Source organism: Antechinus flavipes, chromosome 4 (genome assembly GCF_016432865.1).
Source record: "Antechinus flavipes isolate AdamAnt ecotype Samford, QLD, Australia chromosome 4, AdamAnt_v2, whole genome shotgun sequence".
NCBI classification, from domain to species: Eukaryota; Metazoa; Chordata; class Mammalia; order Dasyuromorphia; family Dasyuridae; genus Antechinus; species Antechinus flavipes.
Window position 1 is genome coordinate 199,065,387 of NC_067401.1, and position 24,682 is coordinate 199,090,068.

Here is a 24,682-nt window from a genome sequence, read left to right on the forward strand (position 1 = left end):
ATTTCTGTCTGGTTCTCTCTGCAAGAGGTGAAAGTTTCCAAAAAGCCAATTTAGGCTTGACACTGGGAAACATTTCAGAACTGTTTAAAGTGGAATGAGACTACCTTGGAAAGCAGCGACCTCTTAACTGGAGATTTTCAATGAGATGAGAATGATTTGTGGTGGTGATAAAGGGGATTCTTGTTCAGGGTCGGACTAGGAAGATTCTGAGGTCCCTAGCCACTGAGAATCATCCTGTGATTCTGTGAAAGTCCTTTGCTTCCTAAAATACAGTGGCTGAGGAGTCAGAGTTTCGGGGTTTCACTCCTATCTCTATTATTCCTTGGGATCTTGGGGAGTCATTGAGCTCAAGGCTTGAAGCATGTCATGTAATGGGGGACTGTGTGCCAGGAATTCAGCGATATGGCTTCTGTTCTCAAGGAGCTCAAAAGCTAATGAGATCAATCTCCCTCGACTTCAATTTCCTCATCTGTAAAAAGAAGTAAATGGCACTTGGCCCAAGAAGTCACTTTTCAGCTCTAGATCTAAGACCCAGGGGAGGGGATGCAAATATGGGAGGGAAGAGGAGCTAGAGAAGTAAGACGGCGCATGCGTGTTCCAGAGCCCCTAACCGCCGTGGGCTGCCCAGTAGGGTTAGAAGTTGGGGGAAGGGCGATTGTTGCGCGAGGCCGGGTGGTGGAATTTCGAATGTTAACAGCCCTCTCTCCCATGCCAACCTCATTATTATTGAACCCGGGGAAGAGCTGGACTTGTGGTCTTTGAGTCCACGATAGAGCCTGGCCCTGGAGAGAGAAAAGAGGCAACAGAGCCGAAGTCTGGCTGACATTATTGACTTAAGAATCTTAGAGGCTTCTGGGTAATAGCCCCGCCCCATCCCCATGCTTCCTTCCATTCCCTCAGTCTAATCCTGGTAGGGTTGAAAGCAAGTCACGAAGTGGATGTGAAAGTGCCTGATCGGGAAGAGATTCTAAAAAAGGAAGAAGGAAAGAAGAGTGAAAGGGAAAGTGGGGATGGAAAGAGATGGGAGAAAGAAGAAAGTATTGAGGCAAGGGAATGAAGAGGAACAGATGACTTGGAGAGGACCTCAAAGAGGAAAGGGGTTTCATCCGGTAGTTTAGCGTCCCTTGATCCACAAGTAGTTAGGAAATCCTAGGTTCAAGTCTTGCCTCTGACTCAGTCTGGCTCTGTGACCCAAGGTCAATGGTAATATTCTGAAACTAGAAATTGTAGGTTGTAGGGAAAAAAAACAAAACTATAGAACATTGTAATAGTGTAGAAAAATTTCTACAGTTATAAGTTGTAAAAAATATATAGAGCATTTACAGACGTTGATAAATTGAATGGGGAAATTTCATCAAGGGAGTGCCTTGGAGAGAGAATAATCATAATGAAAGTAATAACTAATATTTATATAGCGCTTACCATGTGCTAGGCCCTTTTAAACCATCTCATTTGATCCTCAATCATGAGAGGTAGGTGCATTTTACAGATGAGGAAACTGAGGCAAACAGATTAAGTGATTTACAAAGGCTTATACAATCAGTTAAGTATCTGAGGTTGAATTGAAACTCTTCTTGACTCCAGGCTGTGACTACCTGATCATTGGGTCAGATTTATTACTCTGCCTTTCCCTACTAGAGTTCACTCTCCATTTGGCTGAAAAATTTACTCTCCTAAAGCATAAGTCTATGTCTAATTAGACTTCTTCTATGACCCCTGATAATGATGTTTTAGTCCCTTATGATTCTTATTATTTTCCTTTTAACTCTTGTGTTTGAATTACAAAGTTTCTGTGCAGCTCTAGTCTTTTCCTAAGAGATGCTGAGAGATCCTTTAAAGGATGATTTTTAAAGGAAGTTTTCCTTCTGCAGAGATACTTTTTTTTTTTTTTTTTTTTCTGGCTGAGATAGTCTTGGTTGCAAATCTATGTTCTTTGCTTTCTGGCATATCTTCTTCCAAACTCTGTCCACTTTATGGTGGTAGTTGCTAAATCATAGCTCTTTGGTGTTTGAATTTTTTCTGCTAGTTTCAATGTTTTTTCTTTGACCTAGAAACTGCACTTTGGCTCTATTGTTTCTGGGAGTTTTAATTCTGGGGTTTCATTCAGGGAAGTAACCTGTGGATTTTTAATGTTTCTGCTTTCCCTCTGGTTCTAGGAGATCTTTTAAAATTTTTTTGGAATAGGGTGTATAGATTCTTTTTTTTTTCCTTCAGGTATTATTTCCTTCAGGTATTTTTTACCTTTTCCTTAATGTTTTTAGGTCAATTATTTTTGCTTTGAAATTCTTAAATTTTCTTTTTTTAAAAAATACTTTTGACTTTCAATATTTCTTGTTGATTTGGCCCATTCTCATTTTTAGGGAGTTTGCTGCTTGGGCAAGATTTTGTACTTCTTATATTTAACTTTATTCCCTTTCCAATTCTTTTTTTCCATAGCTCTCTTTCCTCCTCCTCCATCATTTTTTTCCTCAAACACTCCCATTACATTTCTAAAAACACTTTGAGCTTAGGTGTCCTGGTGAGCAGTCCTTGGGTGCTAGGATGATTTCAGGGTACTGTTTGGAAGATTTTTTCTTCAGGATCCCTATCTCTTTCTATTTTGAGCTGAGATAGAAAAATGACTCATGGTGACCTTTTCTGAATTTCTCTATTAGGATTCAGTCTGGAGCATTTTTTAGATATGTCTGGAGAACTTTGTGGAGGGAAACCTGACTAAACAGCTTCCTTTCACTTCACCATCTTTGTTTAGTCATTTCACAAAATATCATTATAAATTGTTTTCTAGACCAGTTGGGTCAATTTATAGTTCGACCAATCATTCATTAGTGTTTCTGTGTGCCAATAGATTCTCCCACATCAACTTTTTATCTTGAATATATTTCTGCCAAAATAATAGGATTTTGTATAACTTTTATTGTTGTTTTGAATTTTTTATGAAAACTGTTCTTATCCTTTCATCACTTAATTATTAAGGCATGGCTCTTAGTTATTTATAAACATATATGTATGCACAAAATCACATAATGTGTGTTATATGTTATATTAATAAATAAAAATCTATGTGATTCCTTCTATACTTTGGCTATCACTAATGTATAACATTTTTTTCTTTTTTGATTGACTCTCTATTGTAAATCTTCTTTCTTCTCAGACTTCAACTCTCGGTTGAGAAGTATTAGACTTTCTCCAAGTATAGCTACATTAAAGTGCAATTCGGAAAGTTTAATAAAATTTAAAACAATAACATAATGTTAATTTGTAGTTTTCTGAGTCAATGAGTTGTAAAAGACTTATTTCCTTTTGAGTTTGAAGCCACTGCAGTATATCTGACACCCCCTTTAAAAACAGAACTCTTCAATCTCTTCCTCTCTCCTGATGTGTTTTTAAAAATCCTATAAATATTTCTAAGTTTGTCTTTATATCCCTAGCACCTAGCCCAGCCCCGGATCATAGGTGCTAAATGTTTCATGGCTGATTGATTCAATTTGCTCACTCATTTCTCCTCTTTCTAAAAATCTTTGTTATGTCTCTACCATTCTCCTCAAAACTTTCATCCCATTTATCATCCCACTCTTCTCCCTTTCACTATACTTTCAAGAAAAACATAGGACATCTACTTCTTTAACAACTCATTCCCTTCTCATTTGTTTTGCAGTCATAGTATTAATAAATAGGAGGCATAGTGAAGAAATCACCTTTTGGATCTGTAGATAAGAGAAGAATTCATGACCCAAAAAGTCCAAGAGAGAAATAGAGAAGAGAAGATAATTCTGATGTCATTAAAAACTTTTTGTGTAAACAAAGCTAATATAGCTGAAATTACAGCTCTAGTGATTGGGGAAAATATTTGCAACAATATTATTATAAATGTCATTTTCAAGATATATATGTGTATATATATATATGTGTTTTATATATATATATATATATATATATATATATATATATATATATGTATGTATGTGTGTGATTAATCCATTAGAGCCATTTCCCAACTGATAAATAATCAAAGGGTATGAATAGATAGTTTTTAAAGGAAGGATTCAGAGCTATCAACAGCCATATGAAAAAATGCTTCAAATCACTATTAATTAGATAAATACAAATTGAAACAGCTTTGAATTTCAAATGTGCACCTATCAGAAAGGCTAAATTGATATAAAAAAAAGATAACTTAGAAAACAGATATTAATGAATTGTTGGTGATGTGGTCCAGCTGTTCAGTAAAGCAATTTGGAGTTATGCCCCTAAGGTTACTCAGCTTATCCTTTAACCCACTCATACTCAAACACCACTTCTGGGCTCAAAGACACGAAAAATAGAGGAAAAGAATCCATAAATATATCTGAGACATGAATATTCTCTCTTTTTTGAGTGGCAAAGAACTAGAAATTTATAATAGTATTTGAATGTAATGTTATGCGATTAGAAATGATGAAAGAGATGGTTTTATAGGAACTTGGGAAGAGTTGTATAAACTGAATAGAGTGAAATGAAGAGAGATTTACATATTAATAGAATAAAGAAAAATTACTTTGAAAGACTTAAGAATACTGATCAGTGCAATGAGCAATCACAATTCTTTTGGACCAGTGATGAAATATACTACTTACCTCCTGACAGTAAAGTGACAAACTCTAGGTGCAGAAAGAGACATGTTTTTGAATACGACTAATAGGGAAATTTCTTTTTGCTTAATATGCAAATTTATTTTAAGAAAGTTCTTTTTCTTTTCTCCAATTGAGGATTGGAGGAGGGAAAATACAGTTTTGTTAATTGAAGAAAATACAATAAGAAGAATAAAACATGCACAATAAGATTTTGATACTAGTTTTGGAGTTAGGAAGAACTAACTTTAAATTTGGCCTTGGATACTTAGCTGACTCATCTTGGGCAAATCACTTAAAGTTATGAATGTCTATTGACAACCTCTGCTTGCCTTAGTTTTCTCATCCCTAAAAGAGGGATAATAATAGTTTCTAACTCCCAGGATTATTGTAAGGATCAAGTGATATATTTGCAAAACTCTTGACATAGGGTCTGGTACATAGCAAAGCAGAATAGAAATACTAGCTGCTGTTACTAATGCTAGCTTAGGAAAAAATATTTTGCTTATTACTTAGTTCTTCACTTCTACAAAGGCAAAGTTATTGAGTGCCAGAGTTCTGAATAAGGAAAGTATCGTTGTGCATTAGGTTTTTTTTTTTTAAATAGCTGATACGTGATTGAAATATGTGTAGAAATGACAATGTTTATCCTGCATTGCCATAAGTACTTTGATAGTGGTTAAGCAGTTCTTATAGGATGCTAGTTACAAATCTGAGTTGCTAATGTAATCTGGAAAGAGGAAAAGGGAAATAAGAGAATTTTGCAACTAGAGGAGCTGGAAGTTACATTATTAAACATGGTGAAACTGTTTAGAAAATTAACTAATTTTAAAATGCAGATTTTGACTCTGAAAGTGCCCTTTAGAAGAAAAAGGAAGAGGAAACATGGTTGTAGAAGAGGGCACCGCTCCCCCTCCTCCATCAGAAGAGGGCGCTGCCGCCCCTCCTCCGTCAGAAGAGGGCACCGCCGCTCCCCCTCCTCCGCCAGACGAGGGCGCCGCCGCTGCTGCCTCGGAAGGGGGCCCCTCTTCTCCTCCCCCTCCACCCCCTCCTCCAGAAGGGGGTGCCTCGCCTCCTCCTCCTGCCCCTGCTGCAGGTGCCTCTTCCCCACCACCTGCAACCCCTCCACCAGGCGCCTCCCCTCTTCCGCAAGGGGCTCCTCCAGAGAGTGGCGCCCCCGACGAGGGGGAAGCAGCCCCTGCCCAAGAAGAGGGATCAGTGCCGGACACAGTGTCCATGGAAGTAGAACAGCTCATAGCGCTTCCCGAGGACGAAGTCTCCGTTCCGTCGCGCCGTAGGAAGGCGCTTGGTGGCCGAAAAGTGCCTTCTTCGGAAAACCTGATCGCGCCGACCCGCAAGTTGTCCAAGTTCCACCGGACCGTGAGCGGCATGCAGGCCTTTCAGGAGACTATGAAGGAGAGGCAGGTGCGGATAAAGCTTGGGAGTTGGAGAGAGGACACGTAGTCCCAGCCCCCTGACCCAAGCCCTGATGCTGACTCTTCCTTTGCTTGCCCTTCTCTAGGCCAGATTTAAGGATGCGAGGGAGAACCGGAGGATACAGATCAATTCAACCTTCAAACATATATTTGAAATCCTCTCAGAGAAGCTCACTATAGACATAGCCACAATTGAGGAAATGATCTTGGACTGCCCAACAGTAAGTTTAAGTAATTCTTACATATCCATAATTCTTTTTTGGCGATACTTCTGAAGCCATAATTGAGTACTTGAGGGCCATTGTGAAAGAAAAAAATCGTTTGGGACAATGGCTATCGTTTTTTCTTGATCACAAAAGGCCGATTTATGGATTATAAAATAAAGAGTATTTTCAGTTTACTATTGAGAAAAATTGTGAACACAGGGAAAGGAAAAATTGATTAATACCCAAATTATGTTAGGATAGAATTAAATATAAAGCTACTTTATAAGTAAAAAAGTTGTGAAAAATAAATGAAATTATATTCATAAGGGAGAAGTTTAGACATATTAATGTTAAGTACAGATACAAATGTATGGAAAGAAAAACAACACAAAGATGAAGGGAACACTAAATTTTTATTGTGACTATAAACTATAAACAAACTATAAACTATTATGACTATAAACAATTAGTTAATAGACTACAAATACTTGACCACAGAAAGTTCCTATGGCTATTTTCTAGACTTCCAGAGGAATAAAGAAACCTTTTCTAGTCGGTGGAGAAATATAGTAAGCCCAGAGTTTAGAACCCTGATTTTTAAATCCCTTGTTTATGACTGGAGCAGAAACAGGACTCATCACCCGAAATAACAGCCTGCAGTTGATATGAACTATGTCAGGTTAAAGAAAAAAAAAACCCACGTGTTCAATACTTGACTATATAGGGACTTAATTTGCCAAAATTCCAAGGATGGTAAAGATTTATATGCCATATTAGACAAATAGTTAAACATTTGTGTTATATCTTATAATAATATCCTATCATGATAGGATTTTACATATTTGGATATGATCCAAAACATAAATACATTGAAATTTAGACATAAGTTAGTTGACTTAGAAGTTGGACTTTAGTTTTGTCACCCAAAGCTAACATCTAGAGCAGGGCTTTTTCCACTCCTTTTCTTTTTCACCTGAGAAATTTTTATGTGACCCAGATATATTTATATGTAAAATAGGCATACAAATCAATTATTTACTGATAGTAAATCATAATTTTATTACCCCTTCCCAATTCAGTTAGAAGACCCCATGTGGGGTCATGACTCACTGTTTTTGAAGCTGGGATGTAGAGCAAGAGATCTATTAACTTTTTTTTTTCTTCAATATTTTGATAACTATTTGAATATGATCTATTTCCTTTGTGATGCTATGTATTTTATACATTTAAAGATATTATTTTGAGACTTTGTTCATAGGTTTTACCAAACTGCCTAAGGGAAACATGAGATCTCCAAAAGATTAAGAATTTTCCTGAAAGCTAATGGTCTAGAGTTTCCACTATTTGGGAGTCGCCAATTTTCTGCTTTGTCTATTTATTCAGCTTTTATATTATGAATAAATACTATCTTTAAGAAAAGGAATAAGCACTTAATGTGGAAAATATCAAGTAATGGTCATAAAAATAAAAGATTCTATTTTGACAGATAGGAAAATATATATTTATATGGGTTATCTTTGAATCAGCTGACTTTAAATTTAGAACATCACTTTAATATAGGTAAAATTAGAATTAATTAAAAAAAAACAAAAAACCATGGCATGGTATGATTGTTGGTGGAACTGAACAAAACCAACCATTCTGGAGAGCAATTTGGAACTATCAAATTGTGCATGCCCTTTGACCTAGCAGTGTTACAACTGAGCTTATATCCCAAAGAGATCTTAAAGGAGGGAAAGAGCCTTACATGTGCAAAAATGTTTGTCGCAGCCCTCTTTGTAATGGCAAGAAACTGGGAACTGAATGGATGCCCATCAACTGGAGAATGGCTGAATAAGTTATGGCATATGAATGTTATGAATATTATTGTTTTATAAGAAATGACCAACAGGATGATTTCAGAGAGGCTTGGAGAGACCTACATAAACTGATGCTAAGGAAAATGAGCAAAACCAGGACATCATTATACATAACAACAACAAGACTATACGATGATCAATTCTGATGGAATTGGCTCTCTTCAACAATGAGTTGATTCGAACCAGTTCCAACTGTCCAGTAATGAAGAGAACCATCTATACCCAGAGAGAGGACTGTGGGAATTGAGTGTGGACCACAACATAGCGTTTTTACTTTTTCTGTTGTTTGCTTGAATTTTTTTTATCTCATATGTTGGATTTAACATATAATTTAACTTATTTAACATGTATTGGACTATCTGCCATCTAGGGGAGTGGGTGGGAGCAAAGAGGGGAGAATTTGGAACAGAAGGTTTTGTAAGGATCAGTGTTGAAAAAATTACCCATGCATGTTTTGTAAATAAAAAGATATAATTAAAAAATAAAATAAAATAAAATTTTTGAGTTCTTAAAAAAATATGATATGCAGTTAAAGTAATTTAATCCTAAATTGTTTATAAAAGTAGTGGCCCTTCAAAAATTGGAAAGTCATCCAGGGCATTTGATTAAAAAAAAGATGAGACAACGAACAGAAAATGAAAAAGATTTATATATGTTATATGTAAGCTATATTTCTGGGAGTTGTCATTTTAGGACTTCTTTCAAGTGGATTTTTAAAATTCCTTTTTTTCCTCCTCTGGTTCTAGGGTATGAGAGCAGTTTTTCTTGGTAATTTCTTGGGATATGTTGTCTGGGCTTTTTTTTTTTTTTTAATCATGATTTTAAGGTAGTCCAATAATACTTAAATGGTCTCTCCTAAATCTATTTTCTAGGTCGTTATTTTCTCATTAAGATATTTCATATTTTCTTCTATTTTTTATTTTTATTTTGTTTTTCTTAATATCGTATTGAGTCAGCTTCCACTTGAATGAATTTAATTTTAAGGAATTATTTTCTTCAGTGAGTTTTTGTGCTATTTTCTTTATTTCAGTAGGATTGTATTTTTTCAAATATATGCAAAAATAGTTTTACATTCACCTTTGCAAAACCTTGTGTTCCAAAAATTTTTTTCTCTTTCCTATCTTCCCAAGACAACAAGTAATCTAGTATAGGTTAATTAAACATGTACAATTTTTCTAAACTTATTTACATGTTTGTCATGCTGTGAAAAGGGAAGAAAAGATCAAAAGGGAAAAGAAACACAAGAACCAAGAAAAAAAGTCAAGCAAACAAAGAATAACAAAAAGGTGAAAATACTATCCTTTAATCCACATTCAGTCTCCCTAGTTCTCTCTCTGGATGTACATGCCATTTTCCATCATGTCAGTTGGAATGGCCTTGAATCATCTTATTATTGCAATTCTATTTTTTAAGGCTTTTTTTTCTTCAATGAATTTTGTATATCTTTGTTTTTCATTTTTTCTGTCTTTTACCAAGTTGTTGATTTTTTTTCTTTATTCTGCATTACTCTCATTTCTCTTCCCAATTTTTCTTCACCTCTAAATTGTCTTTAAAATTTTTTCAAGCTCGTTGAGGAGTTCTTTTGGTGCTTGAGACCAAATTAATTTTTTTTTTTTGAGGCTTGTTCTCTTCTAAGTTTGTGCCTTGATCCTTCCTGTCATCGCAGTAACTTTTGTCAAGTTTGTTTATTTGTTTGTTTGGTTTTACTTTTTCTGCCTATTTTGTGGCTTACCATTTTTGTTAGAATGGGGCTCTGCTCCTTCCATGTCCTAAGCTTCTTAGGAGCACTTAGGAGCCACTGCAAGTGGGCTCATCTGCTGACCAGCTTTGAACAGGGTTGGTGTGGAGGCAGGACCTCTGCTGACTGAGCCTTGACCACAGGGTCTCTCTGTTGGCTGATCCCAGAGGTGGGATCTAGGCAATGATCAGCCTACTGCCAGCCCTGTGGTAAGACTGGATCCACTGAGGTGTTGCCTCTTGAACTTTCCTGCTTACCAGCACCAGGACTGCTGGGATACACAGGAGTAGGGCCTTGCTGGTGAAATGTCTTGGCATTTGGTGTTTGTGCAGAACCTTTGCCATGTGGCTCCAGGACTTCAAGTCTTCCTAGCCCAGTGAGATACTGATCTTGATATGTTGATAAGCTGCTTTCCTGCTCCTAAATCAGTTCTGGGATAATTTTCAAATTGGTTGGAAGGGAATTTTGGTAGCAGAAGTCTAATTTAATTTTGAAAAGTTCCTTGGCTAGAGATTAAAAAAAAAGGAAAAGGACCTATGTACAAAAATATTTATAGCAACTATTTGCTCAATACCAATCAGACTCCCAAAAAACTATTTTGCTGACCTAGAAAAAATAACAAAGTTCATGTGGAAAAACAAAAGGTCAAGAATTTCAAGGGAATTAATGAAAAAAAAATCAAATGAAGGTGGCCTAGCTGTAACAGATCTAAAATAATATTATAAAGCAGCAGTTACTAAAACCATCTGGTATTGACTAAGAAATAGACTAGTTGATCAATGGAATAGATTAGGTTCAAAGGACAAAACAGCCAATAACTTTAATAATCTAGTGTTTGACAAACCCAGAGACCCCAGTTTTGGGGATAAGAATGCATTATTTGACAAAAATTGCTGGGAAAATTGGAAATTAGTATGGCAGAAACTAGGCATTGACCCACACTTAACACCATACACCAAGATAAGGTCAAAATGGGTTCATGACCTAGGCATAAAGAATGAGATTATAAATAAATTGGAAGAGAATAGGATAGTTTACCTCTCAGACCTGTGGAAGAGGGAGGAATTTATGACCAAAGAAGAACTAGAGATCACTATTGACCACAAAATAGAAAATTTTGATTATATCAAATTGAAAAGTTTTTGTACAAACAAAACAAATGCAGACAAGATTAGAAGGGAAACAATAAACTGGGAAAACATTTTTACAGTCAAAAGTTCTGATAAAGGCCTCATTTCCAAAATATATAGAGAACTGACTCTAATTTATAAGAAATCAAGCCATTCTTCAATTGATAAATGGTCAAAGGATATGAACAGACAATTCTCAGACGAAGAAATTAAAACTATTTATAACCATATGAAAATATACTCCAAATCATTATTAATCAGAGAAATGCAAATTAAGACAACTATGAGATACTGTTGGAATCCTTACTAACTGCTAACTAATTAGAGTTGATCTAATCTTACAAGAAGATGTTTTGGGCAGAACCTGAAACAAGGTACTAAGTAGAACTAATTAATATAAGGCTTGTGTTCACACCTTTACTCATTGGAGTTCAATGAGTTCACACCTCCCTTGAAGCTCTTTGGGCCAGAGAGCACTAGCATAAATGGAGCTTCAATAGGCCAGTCAAGGAAGTTCTTCAGAGTGAAGAAGCTACAAGTCGAGATTTCACCAGAATGGAGACATTCTGATGTCTGAAGAGTGGAGCTGGTTGGAGGCTGAAGAAAGCAGAGGCAGAGGCTGAAGGACCAGACCTTTGGATTTGGCGACATTTGGAGAGAGCTCTTGGAACCAAGCAGAGAGATAGGCCTCTAAGCTAACCAGGCTACATTGGAGATAATAAAAGATCTGAACTTTTATCACCTGGCTGTGTTTTGAGAAGAAAAAGCTCACCACATTTTGGCACCCAACGTGGGGCAAACAGACCCCTCAGTGGATTTCAGTGGAAAAGCTACGATCCTGATTCAAGTGGAAAAGCCTCTGATCCTGATCAGTGGAAAAGACTCTTCAACCCAGAAATTAGGGTGAGTGCAACAAAGAAATTTTGTTAGAAGAGTTAAAGTAGAATTTCAGCTAAGATGGGACAGATATTTAGAAAACAGCCTGTTTCTGTTCAAGGAAAATTTTTATTTATTTATTCATTCATTCATTCATTCATTCATTCATTTATTTATTTATTTAATAATAACTTTGTATTGACAGAATCCATGCCAGGATAATTTTTACACAGCATTATCCCTTGCAATCACTTATGTTTCGTTTTTTCCCCTCCCTCCCTCCTCCCCCCCCCAAGATGGCAAGCAGTCCTATATATGTTAAATATGTAGCAGTATATCCTAGATACAATACATATTTGCAGAACCGAACAGTTCTCCCACTGCACAGGGAGAGTTGAATTCAGAAGGTAAAAATAACTCGGGAAGAAAATCAAAAATCAAATAGTTCACATTCATTTCCCAGTATTCCTTCTTTGGGTGTAGCTGTTTCTGTCCATCATTTATCCAATGAAACTCAGTTAAGTCTCTTTGTCAGAGAAATCCACTTCCATCAGAATACATCCTCATACAATATCGTTGTCGAAGTGTATAATGATCTCCTGGTTCTGCTCATCTCACTTAGCATCAGTCCATGTAGGTCTCTCCAAGTCTCTCTGTATTCATCCTGCTGGTCATTCCTTACAGAGCAATAATATTCCATAACATTCATATACCACAATTTACCCAGCCATTCTCCAATTGATGGGTATCCATTCATTTTCCAGTTTCTAGCCACTACAAACAGGGCTGCTACAAACATTTTGGCACATACCGGTCCCTTTCCCTTTTTTAGTATCTCTTTGGTATAAGCCCAATAGAAACACTGCTGGATCAAAGGGTATGCACAGTTTGATAACTTTTTGGGCATAATTCCAGATTGCTCTCCAGAATGGTTGGATTCGTTCACAACTTCACCAACAATGCATCAGTGTCCCCGTTTTCCCGCATCCCCTCCAACATTCATCATTATTTTTTCCTGTCATCTTAGCCAATCTTACAGGTGTGTAGTGGTATCTCAGAGTTGTCTTAATTTGCATTTCTCTGATCAATAGTGATTTGGAACACTCTTTCATGTGAGTGGTAATAGTTTCAATTTCTTCATCTGAAAATTGTCTGTTCATATCCTTTGACCATTTATCAATTGGAGAATGGCTTGATTTTTTATAAATTTGAGTCAGTTCTCTATATATTTTGGAAATGAGGCCTTTATCAGAACCTTTAATTGTAAAGATGTTTTCCCAGTTTGTTGCTTCCCTTCTTGTTTGCATTCGTTCTGTTTGTACAAAGGATTTTTAATTTGATATAATCAAAATTTTCTATTTTGTGATCGGTAATGGTCTCTAGTTCATCTTTGGTCACAAATTTCTTTCTCCTCCACAAGTCTGAGAGATAAACTATCCTATATTCCTCTAATTTATTTATAATCTCGTTCTTTATGCCTAGGTCATGGACCCATTTTGATCTTATCTTGGTATGTGGTGTTAAGTGTGGGTCCTTGCCTAGTTTCTGCCATACTAATTTCCAGTTATCCCAGCAGTTTTTATCAAATAATGAAATCTTATCCCAAAATTTAGAATCTTTGGGTTTGTCAAACACTAGATTGCTATAGTTGACTATTCTGTCTTGTGAACCTAACCTTTTCCACTGATCAACTAATCTATTTCTAAGCCAATACCAAATGGTTTTGGTGACTGCTGCTTTATAATATAATTTTAGATCAGGTACAGCTAGACCACCTTCATTTGATTTTTTTTTTCATTAATTCCCTTGATATTCTCGACTTTTTATTGTTCCATATGAATTTTGTTGTTATTTTTTCTAAATCATTAAAATATTTTCTTGGAAGTCTGATTGGTATAGCACTAAATAAATAGATTAGTTTAGGGAGTATTGTCATCTTTATTATATTCGCTCGGCCTATCCAAGAGCACTTAATATTTTTCCAGTTATTTAAGTCTGACTTTATTCGTGTGAAAACTTTTTTGTAATTTTGCTCATATAATTCCTGACTTTCCTTTGGTAGGTAGATTCCCAAATATTTTATGCTATCAACAGTTATTTTGAATGGAATTTCTCTTTGTATCTCTTGCTGTTGGATTTTGTTGGTGGTGTATAAGAATGCTGAGGATTTATGGGGATTTATTTTGTATCCTGCTACTTTGCTATAATTATGAATTATTTCCAATAGCTTTTTAGTAGAATCTCTGGGGTTTTCTAGGTATACCATCATATCATCTGCAAAGAGTGATAATTTGGTTTCCTCATTGCCTACTCTAATTCCTTTAATATCTTTCTCGACTCTTATTGCCGAGGCTAGTGTTTCTAATACAATATTGAATAATAATGGTGATAGTGGGCAACCTTGCTTCACTCCAGATCTTACTGGGAAAGGTTCCAGTTTTTCCCCATTGCATATGATGCTTACTGAAGGTTTAAAATATATGCTCCTAACTATTTTAAGGAAAAGTCTCAAGGAAAATTTTTAGAGAGCATTGTCAAAATTATGGAAAGCCAAGGTTTAATTATAATTTTGGAGCAGATCACTGAACTTTTAGAAATCGTTAAGTACATATATCCTTGGTTTTCTACAGAAAAGGAATTAGATTTAGATGAATGGAAATTAATCGGAGAAAAACTGGGTGAATGCTACAGATCTAATTCAAACTCAATGCAGTGGACATTAGAAAGAGAGGATCTTTTTTATAATAGAAATGGACCTGACTCAATTTCCAAAGACATAATTAATACATATAATGTAATACAATTGGCTATAAGAAGTTATTTAAGTGATAGAATGATGAAAAGGAAAGTACAGGAGGAAGAAGTGCCAACTTTACTAGGTGAAAAGGAGGACGAATCATATGAGAATGGAGTTAATTACAATTCTTAGTATGATACTTCACGGCAGGAGGAATTAGGTGATTCCACATCTCATGACCCTCCCCCCGCAATTAACCCTTCATGGGTGGAACAAGGGGGAGGGAGAGAGACAGAAACACAGTCAGCTTCTCCTGTAAAGCAGAATTTGACAAGATTAGAAAAAGCATTAATTAAAGCAAAAAATGAAGGAGAAGATATATCTGATTTTATAAATGCATATCCTGTGATTGAAGAGCTCAACTCCTCAGGTCAAAAAGAGAGAAAATACACTCCTTTTAATTTGGAAAAAATTAAAGATTTGAAAAAGGGTTGCACTCTTTATGGGGCTACATCATCTTATGTGAAGATGTTACTGGATAATTTGTCTTATGAAATCTTAACCCCGAATGACTGGAAATCCATCGCTAAAACATGTCTTGAACTGGGACAAAATTTATTATGGCTTTCAGAGTTTCATGAATTATGTAGGATTCAAGCCCAACACAATAGGCAAACAGGAGCTATTGTACAAGTTGCTTTTGACCAACTAACTGGAGAAGGTCAGTATGCAGAGAGTTCAGAACAGATTTATTATCCCATAACAGTGTATGAGCAAATTTCTAAGGCTGCAATAAAAGCTTGGAATTCTCTCCCTGGACAGAAAGATGGAAATAATGCTTTCACAAAAATAGAGCAAGGTCCCAATGAACCTTTTGCAGATTTTGTGGGACGTTTACAAACAGCTGTAATAAGAACCATTGGAGATAATGCAGCAACAGAAATAATGACCAGACATCTGGCTAAGGAAAATGCCAATGAGATTTGCAAGAGAATTATATGGGGGCTAGACAAAAATGCTCCTTTAGAAGAGATCATAAGACGCTGTGCCACAGTGGACATAAATGCTTATTATGCCCAAACTATGATGAACATGGAAAGACAAGGTCCTTCTTGGCAAAGGAATTATAGAGAAACTCGTCGATGTTTTCAATGTGGAAAAGTTGGACATTTGAGAGCTCATTGTAGATATGGAGATAGAGTGAGAAGACGGGGTGAGAGAAAACCCCAAACCCCATGTCCAAAATGCAACAGAGGCTTCCATTGGGCCTCAGAATGCAGACAGATTCAGGGAAACGGGATGAGGGGCCCAGCCCCAGGGCCCAAGGCAAAAAACACTTGGGGCATGATGGCAGCCAATGGTGCACCCAGAGAGTGCCTAGAAATTCAGTACCCAGACATGACCAATCAGCCAGAAAGCCATATGATGGGAGAAGGGGATTACACAGTCAACTAGCCAGGAAGCAACCTGATGGTAGAAGGGAATTAGGTTAACTGCTTGGGGAAGAGGATCTGCTTATATTTCCACAGATGAAGAAAGAATCAGATGGCTGACAATGAGACTGTCAAAAGGACTCTTAAAATCTTCAGAAATCATTGGGTTCCCTGAGATGAAAAATTGTTGATGAGACCTTTTGCAGTACTTCAGAGCTTACAAGAATTATTAGATTCCTGGCACATGAACTAATGGACAATGGATTGCTTGTGGACTATTTCTAGGACTTATGGACATGTGTAAATCTTCAGGTTGATTCATGTTGTTACATTACTACTAACCTGTGTTATATTGCTATGTGCTTATGTAAATTATGTATAATGCCTCCCATATTGATGGATTTATGTATACCATGTATATCATATTGATGGATTTATGTGTACCCCTTCAGAAACCCACTAATCTGATTAGATTTCCTATTTCCTTTGGTGTTTTCATCTAACAAAAGAAAGGGGGAGATGTTGGAATCCTTACTAACTGCTAACTAATTAGAGTTGATCTAATCTTACAAGAAGATTAGAATCTTCTTTTTTTTTTTTTTTTTTTTTTGGGCAGAACCTGAAACAAGGTACTAAGTAGAACTAATTAATATAAGGCTTGTGTTCACACCTTTACTCATTGGAGTTCAATGAGTTCACACCTCCCTTGAAGCTCTTTGGGCCAGAGAGCACTAGCATAAATGGAGCTTCAATGGGCCAGTCAAGGAAGTTCTTCAGAGTGAAGAAGCTACAAGTCGAGATTTCACCAGAATGGAGACATTCTGATGTCTGAAGAGTGGAGCTGGTTGGAGGCTGAAGAAAGCAGAGGCAGAGGCTGAAGGACCAGACCTTTGGATTTGGCGACATTCGGAGAGAGCTCTTGGAACCAAGCAGAGAGATAGGCCTCTAAGCTAACCAGGCTACATTGGAGATAATAAAAGATCTGAACTTTTATCACCTGGCTGTGTTTTGAGAAGAAAAAGCTCACCACAAGATACCACTACACACCTGTCAGATTGGCTAGAGTGACAGGGAAAGATAATGTGGAATGTTGGAGGGGATGTGGGAAAACAGGGACACTGATACATTGTTGGTGGAATTGTGAACACATCCAGCCATTCTGGAGAGCAATTTGGAACTATGCTCAAAAAGTTATCAAACTGTGCATACCCTTTGATCCAGCAGTGTATCTACTAGGCTTATACCCCAAAGAGATACTATAGAAGGGAAAGGGACCTGCATGTGCCAAAATGTTTGTGGCAGCCCTGTTTGTAGTGGCTAGAAGCTGGAAAATGAAAGGATGCCCATCAATTGGAGAATGGTTGAGTAAATTGTGGTATATGAATGCTATGGAATATTATTGTTCTGTAAGGAATGACCAGCAGGATGAATACAGAGAGGACTGGCGAGACTTACATGAACTGATGCTGAGTGAAATGAGCAGAACCAGGAGATCATTATATACCTCAACAATGATACTGTTTGAGGATGTATTCTGATGGAAGTGGATCTCTTCGATAAAGAGAGCTAATTCAGTTTCAATTGATCAAGGATGGACAGAAGCAGGTACACTCAAAGAAAGAACACTGGGAAATGAATATAAACTGCTTGCATTTTTGTTTTTCTTCCCGGGTTATTTTTACCTTCTGAATCCAATTCTCCCTGTGCAACAAGAGAACTATTTGGTTCTGCAAACATATATTGTATCTAGGATATACTGTAACCTATTTAACATATATAGGACTGCTTGCCATCGGGGGAAGGGGTGGAGGGAGGGAGGGGAAAAATCGGAACAGAAGTGAGTGCAAGGGATAATGCTGTAAAAAATTACCCTGGCATGGGTTCTGTCAATAAAAAGTTAAAAAAAAAAAAAAAGAATGGCATAGACAAGAATGGCAAGTCAATAAGTTTGACTTTATTATTGTTCAAGTGAAAGACAGTACGGTACAGGGGATGAAAACCTCCTTAAAAGACAGAAAGACCTGAATTTGAGTTCCAGTTCTGACAAATACTGGCAATTTGATTTTGTCAAGTTATGTCACCTCTTTAATCCCTAACCACCTCTCTTAAGAGTGTAAATTGCAGAAAGGGTGTTGATTTCATTGACAGAATTTTCTCACTTGGGCACTCCTAATACCAAAAAAAACCCAAACCAAAACCAAACAAAACAGGTGCAGTCGTTTCTTTCTTTTCTTTTCCTTTTTTAAACATTTTTAAAGCTTTTTATTTTTAAAACATATGCATGGATAATTTGACAACATTGACTCTTGCATATCCTTGTGTTTAATATTTTCTCCTCCTTTTCCCCACCCCCTCCCCTAGATGGCAATCAATCCAATATATGTTAAACATATTACGATATATGAATGTAAAAACATACTTATACAGTTCTCTTGCTGCATAAGAAAAATCAGAACAAAAAAAGGAAGTGAGTAAGAAAACAAAATGCAAGAGAACAACAAAAGGAGTGAGAATGTTATGTTATGATCCACATTCAGTTCCCATAATCCCCTCCCTGGGTGTAGATAGTTGTTTTTGTCATGATCATTGGAACTGTTGTCAGTCATCTCATTGTTAGTCCAGTCGTTTAAATCATGGATTCTGAAAGCTGAAGAAAATTAATATGTATAGTGTATAGGGAAAATTGTTATCTCCAACATTAGCACTATGAAATGATTCTAGTTTTTTTTCAGTTAATAAGCATTTATTTTCTTTTTCTTTTTCTACATCCTTCTATTGAAAAAAAGAAAAAAGAAAACCTTAGTAGCAAATATGCATAGCCAAACAAAACAAATTTCTACATTAGCTATATTTCAAAATATATATTCATTTTGTACCCTGAATCCATCTGCATTCTGTCAAGAGATCATGCTTTATCATCAGTATGGAATCCTGGTTGGTCATTTAGTAATATCATGCATTTTGCCTTTCATAATGCTTAAAGGGATCCATGTTCTTCACTCACTCTACATGTTCCCAGAAGAGTCTATGAGGTAAGAGAATTCTCTCTTATTAGTGAGGACCCAGAGAAAGAGTAAGTGCCTAGTACAAGTCACATACATATTTAGTAGCAATGTATCTAAAACCAAGAAACTTTATATTTTGTCTTAAAATCTTTTAAGCTAAAATTTGAATTCATGAATTTTTGTTAACCTAATCTGTGAATTTAATTCTTATAATTTAATTTAATAACTGATTTGCTTTTCAACTTTACAGCTAGATCCTTTTTTATCATTTTTTGCGAAAGATGGTTGTAAAACATTGAAATTTATATATCAGGAAGGAGAGGCACCTGGAATAGGTAAGTATATTTTAAAAGTTTATAATGAGTATACAAGTAATAAGTCAAACCACAGGCAAACTGTATTTCTTAGAATCATAATTTTCTCTAATGAAAGTCTAAATTCTTGCAGGAATTTTTATAAAACTTCTAATTGGAAAAAGTATTATTGTAGTGAAAAGAATTGATTTTCAATACTTTTTAAAAATTATTTGCTTGAAAGCAGAACCAAAAATTAGTTATTCATATTATGATTTTAGAAGGAAATAATAGGATATAAGTTCTGACAAAAATGCTATATTGTTGAGGTAGGTAGGTATTCCAAGAATTATATTCTCAAGCATACTTTTGAATGGAACTCTTGTGATGTCCATTCCCATAGTCATTCCATAGTTCCCACCCCACCCTGAGGCAATTGGAGTTAAGTGACTTGCCCAGGGTCACACAGCTAGGAAGTGTTAAGTGTCTCTGAGACCATATTTGAACTCAGGTCTTCCTGACTTCAGGGCTGGTTCTTTATCCACTGGTGCCACCTAGCTGCACCAATTCCACAGTTCTTAATATCATAATGATCATAAGGCTCATCTCGGTGTCTATAGATTCTAAACAATCCCTGAATCCTGTGGACTTTTCCTTCTAAATGGTAATTTGATACTTACCACATTCTCACTGCTCTCATCCTAGTTCATGTCATATCTGTCTGCAAACAGTAAAATCCAATTGCCTTTCTTTTCTATAATATATGCTGTACAATGATGCAAAATAAACCTGAAAACACTCATTTCATTGTATCACCGTTGTTTATTTGGAAGGATGAAAAAAATCTGTAACATTTTTGTCATAATCATGTCATCCTTACTTAGACTATGGGTTTCTTGCCACTGAGACCAATTCTAATGAGTATTGACTTTATTGATCAGGAGAGAAATAAACATTGTCAGAATTCTCTATTACAACCTAGCCAGATACTTGGAGAGGAAAGGGAGGATAGAATTGCAATTGATTACAGAGGAAGGTGAAAAAAATCAACCATCCTATTGTTATCAGATTCTCTCCATTTTCCTGAATAAAGGAGATTAAGGTTTGAATTACAGGCCACATAGACAAATACTGTCTTCCTTTGATGCCCATTCATTACTCGCTCATCCCTGTATACTTTAGCTGTACATTTCTGACATCTCTATCTTCTAACTTCTTGTACATCATTGTTTTGTGGTAACCTTTCCTTTGTTGATAAACTTTCTTCAGCTTCTCATACTCTCTTTCATCTTCCAAAAGGCATTTTATCCTTAGCCATCCTTTCCAATAGTGAGTATACCCTCTTTCAGGTTCCTTTCTCTCTTCAACTATGTCAGGAGGAGAAATAGATAAGCTCTTTGCTCTTCTCCTCTCTGCCACTATCAGATAACAGCTTCTCTTTTGAACTGGCTGGATAGCATATTGGTTCAGTGCTAGACTTGGAATACATAATACTTGAGTTCAAGTTGTGACACTTAACAGCTGTGTGACCATAAATAAATCACCACTTCTATCAAATTTCAGTTTCCTCATCTATAAAATGGAGATAATAATACTTATCTCAAATAAGTAATACCTGAAAAATGTTTCACAAATTTTGAATTGTAATATAAATATTAGCTATGTTATCATACCCAAATATTGATTGCTGTTATCTACTGGTCTCGAATGATTTTTTTTTTTTCTCAAGGACTTTAAAACTGGCTCATAGGCTTCCCACTTCAAATCTTGTGCTTCTACTTGAGGACCTCAATATATATGTTACTATAGTCTCAAATGCCCTAGCCTCCCAAGTCATCTTTCCCCCCATCTCTTTACTTTCAAGTCAACCAATTTTAGCCTTGAGTTTTGACCTCTATGATTCAGAAATTCAGAAATTCTTCTCTCTGACCATAGTTAGCTAATTTTTCTTCATAAACCTATTTTCTGTTCTCCTTCTGATCTTCAGTCACTTTGTTCTTTTTGTTTTCCCAAGCCATTATCCATTCTTTTTCTTCATTTTCTTCCCTATGCAATCTTAACCTTCAGTTAATAAGCACTTCAATTTTAGCTCCTTGACTCTTTGTCTCCTTGATTCTTATACTTTATCAGACCACAAAGATAGCTTACCACCAACATCTACTTTATCCTTTCTTACTCCTACATTTAGCAAGATACTGCTGGAATAATCACCAAATTGTGCCAACTAGATCTAATAAATTTAGTTTTTTAATCTCAACTGGAATTTCACTGCTTCATGGAACTCCTATTATCCTTCCATAATGGACTTCCCGTCAAACTGTCCAAGGGGTTCTTCTGGACATTCACTTCTCTGCTCAAGTCATTATGTATCACCAAATTTCTTTCAGAAAAGGGCTACTAAGAACATAGAAACCATTTATTATGTATTCTATCTTCTCAAATGTTCTATACCTCAAAACCTTTGATATCATTCTTCATTCTTTCCTTCTTTGTTTCAGTTTTTGAGAAAGAAATTTTCCTTTTCTTTAAGAATAACCTCTCTGCTTGTGTTGTTGATCCTATTACCTCATATCTCCTCTATGAACTTGCTCTGATGATCATTCCCTCTATTTATGATATACTTTATTTAGTGTTTTGTTTCCCCCCAATTATATATAAAAACAATTAACATTCATTTTTTTATTAAAGCTTTTTATTTTTCAAAACATATGCCTGGATAGTCCTTCATCATTAGCCCTTGCAAAACCTCATGTTCCAATTTCCCCTCTCCTTCCCCTATGCCCTTCCCTAAATGGCAAGTAATCTAGTATAGTAAAATTCATTTTTAAAACTTTTGAGTTCTAGATTCTCTCCCTTCATCTCTCCCCACCCCCTTCATTGAGAATGCAAGCAAATCTGTATTCTAATTATATTAATATCCATTGGCATATTCTCTATTGTCTACAAAAATGCCCAGTTCTCTCCCATCATTAAAAACTTTCATTTAACCTTACTATCTCCTCAAGTTATCATCAATATTTCTTATCTCTTTTACTATCAGACTTTAAAACAGCGAAACAAATCCTTTTTTAAAAAACTGATTTTAAAAATCATTAAAAATTTTTGATTTCTAAGTTCTCTTTCCCTCTAGCCCTTACCTTGTTCATTGAGAAACAACATAGTTTCAATTATACACATGAAGGTATGCAAAACATAGGCATGTTGCAAAGAAAAAAAGAAACAAGAAAAAATGCAAAGAAGCATGCTTCAATTAATATTCAAAACTTAACAGATAGTAGCATGTTTCATCATGAATTCTTTGGATTTGTGTTGCATCATTGCATTGTTTCCTAGTAGTCAAGTCTTTCTCAGTTGAACTCCATTATTAGTCTTACTCCATACAGTGTTTTGGTTCTGCTCACATTACTTTGTATCAATTCATATAAGTCTTCCCAGGTTTTTTTGAAACCACTTTCTCATCATTTCTTACAGCACAATAGTATACCATCTCAACTATAGATTATAACTTGTGTTTTCCATCAACATTGGCATCCCTCCAATTTCCAGTTCTTTGCCACCACAAAAAGAGTTTCTGTGTATTTATATATAGATTCTTTTCCTTTTCTTTTGATATCTTTGGAGTATAGATCTAATAGTGGTATTGTTAAGTCAAAGGATACACACAGCTCAATAAAACCAAAATTGACATTGTAATAATTATAATGACCAATTTTGATCCTAAAGAAAAAAAGGTAAAATGAATTTTCCCCTTTCTTTGAAGAGAGACTTTGTTAATGATTGGGGATGAAATTATATTATATACATTTGTAATGGAACACTGCAGCCATCATGGTTTATGAATTTTGTCTGTCAACAGCAGGCGAATAAAAGTTGAGACAGTAGATGGTGGGAAATTTGGGACTGAAGCTTAACAAAGCAAAATAGATGAATAGGATAAGGAGACAAAGGATTTGAGATTATTGAATTGGTTCAACAAGGAGTTATGATGGGCAAAGCAAGAGAGTATAGGCAGTACCAGGGTGAAGAACTGAAGAGTAGAGAAAATTTGAGTTGATGGTGAGTGTTGGAGTTCAAATGTTGGGTTCTTGTTCTTCTTTAAAATATTATAAAAGTTCTCTCTGGGTGCCTTCCCTGGAATCAGGATTTTGTCGGTACCTGTTTGGGTGCCAAAATGTGGTGATCTTCTTCCCAAACACAGCCAGGTGATAAAAATTCAGATCTTTTATTATCTCCAATATAGCCCGGTTAGCTTAGAGGCCTATCTCTCTGCTTGGTTCCAAGAGCTCTTGCCACTTTGTCCTTTGCTTCTGCCTCTGCTTTCTTCAGCCTCCAGAGCCAGCACCACTCTTCATGTCATTCCGGTGAAATCTGTCCAAGAGCCTCTGTCTGTTTCTTTTATACCAGAGAGAGGAATTGTGGGATACAAGAGAGAGGGATTATGGGTTTTCTCCCATAGTGCTCTCTGGCCCTAAGAGCTTCAAGGGAGGTGTGAATTCATAAAGTTACAAAGTTTACTTTGTGAAACTCCCATACTTATGGACTCCAATGAGTAAAGGTGTGAACACAAGCCTGGTATTAATTAGTTCTACTTAGTAGCTTGTTTCAGGTTCTGGCCCAAAACATCTTCTTGTAAGATCAGATCAACTCTAATTAGTTAGCAGTTTGTAAAAATTCCAACAGTGAGGATAAAGAATAGGATTAAGGGTTACAAGGCAAAAAAAGAATTGGAATGATAGCAGATCATAATCAAATAGGGGGAATTTCAAAATTTCATTGAGAAAATTTCAGGATCAGGAAATTAGTTATGTTGCAGCTAGTACTTTTTGAGTATTACCATTCTCTTAACCCAGTCCTCCCTAGCTCCCATTTTTTCCTCTGTTGTTTGCTGTATTTCTACATTCTACAACTCTTTGTGATTATGATGAGGTCAAATGATGAGGTTAGTGGTAGTAGTGAGGAGGTGCAAGAATTTGGGTGGGAAATCACCTCTTGTTGGAAGCGCAAATCCTATGTGAAAGAATTTGCAAATCTGAAATCTGTGTGGTAAAAAGGGATTTATTGGCACTGTGAATCCAGCTTGCTAGGAAGACAGATTTCTTAGTGGGCAAAAGGTCCTGTTAGGAAGATAATAAAGGTTAATACTGAGAAGAGAATATGTTCACCAGTGGGAAAAAAGTCCTGGCAGGACAACTTGCTAAGAATATAGTTTCCTTGGCAAGCATAAGCCTGTTTAGGACTTCTGTGAAGATTCGGGGTTGAGTTGTTTTTTGTTAGCCTTCTGAGGCTTGGGACTTCAATTCAAAATTGAATGAGATTCACATAATGTTGACAGTGTCTCGGGCCTAGATCTCCAGTTGAAAAG

General features: G+C 36.0%; 1 protein-coding gene across 1 annotated transcript in view; it reads left to right on the forward strand.

The window, feature by feature from the left end:
* Window positions 1–5,461: 5,461 nt before the first annotated feature.
* The window catches only part of DNAH8 (dynein axonemal heavy chain 8), a 402,529-nt gene continuing 383,308 nt past the window's right edge, over window positions 5,462–24,682 (forward strand). Inside the window, exons 1-3 of the mRNA XM_051996876.1 lie at window positions 5,462–6,032; window positions 6,130–6,264; window positions 19,278–19,362. Coding sequence (XP_051852836.1) covers window positions 5,493–6,032; window positions 6,130–6,264; window positions 19,278–19,362 — 760 coding nt within the window. The 5' untranslated portion in view covers window positions 5,462–5,492. The remainder of the gene's footprint in view (window positions 6,033–6,129; window positions 6,265–19,277; window positions 19,363–24,682) is intronic.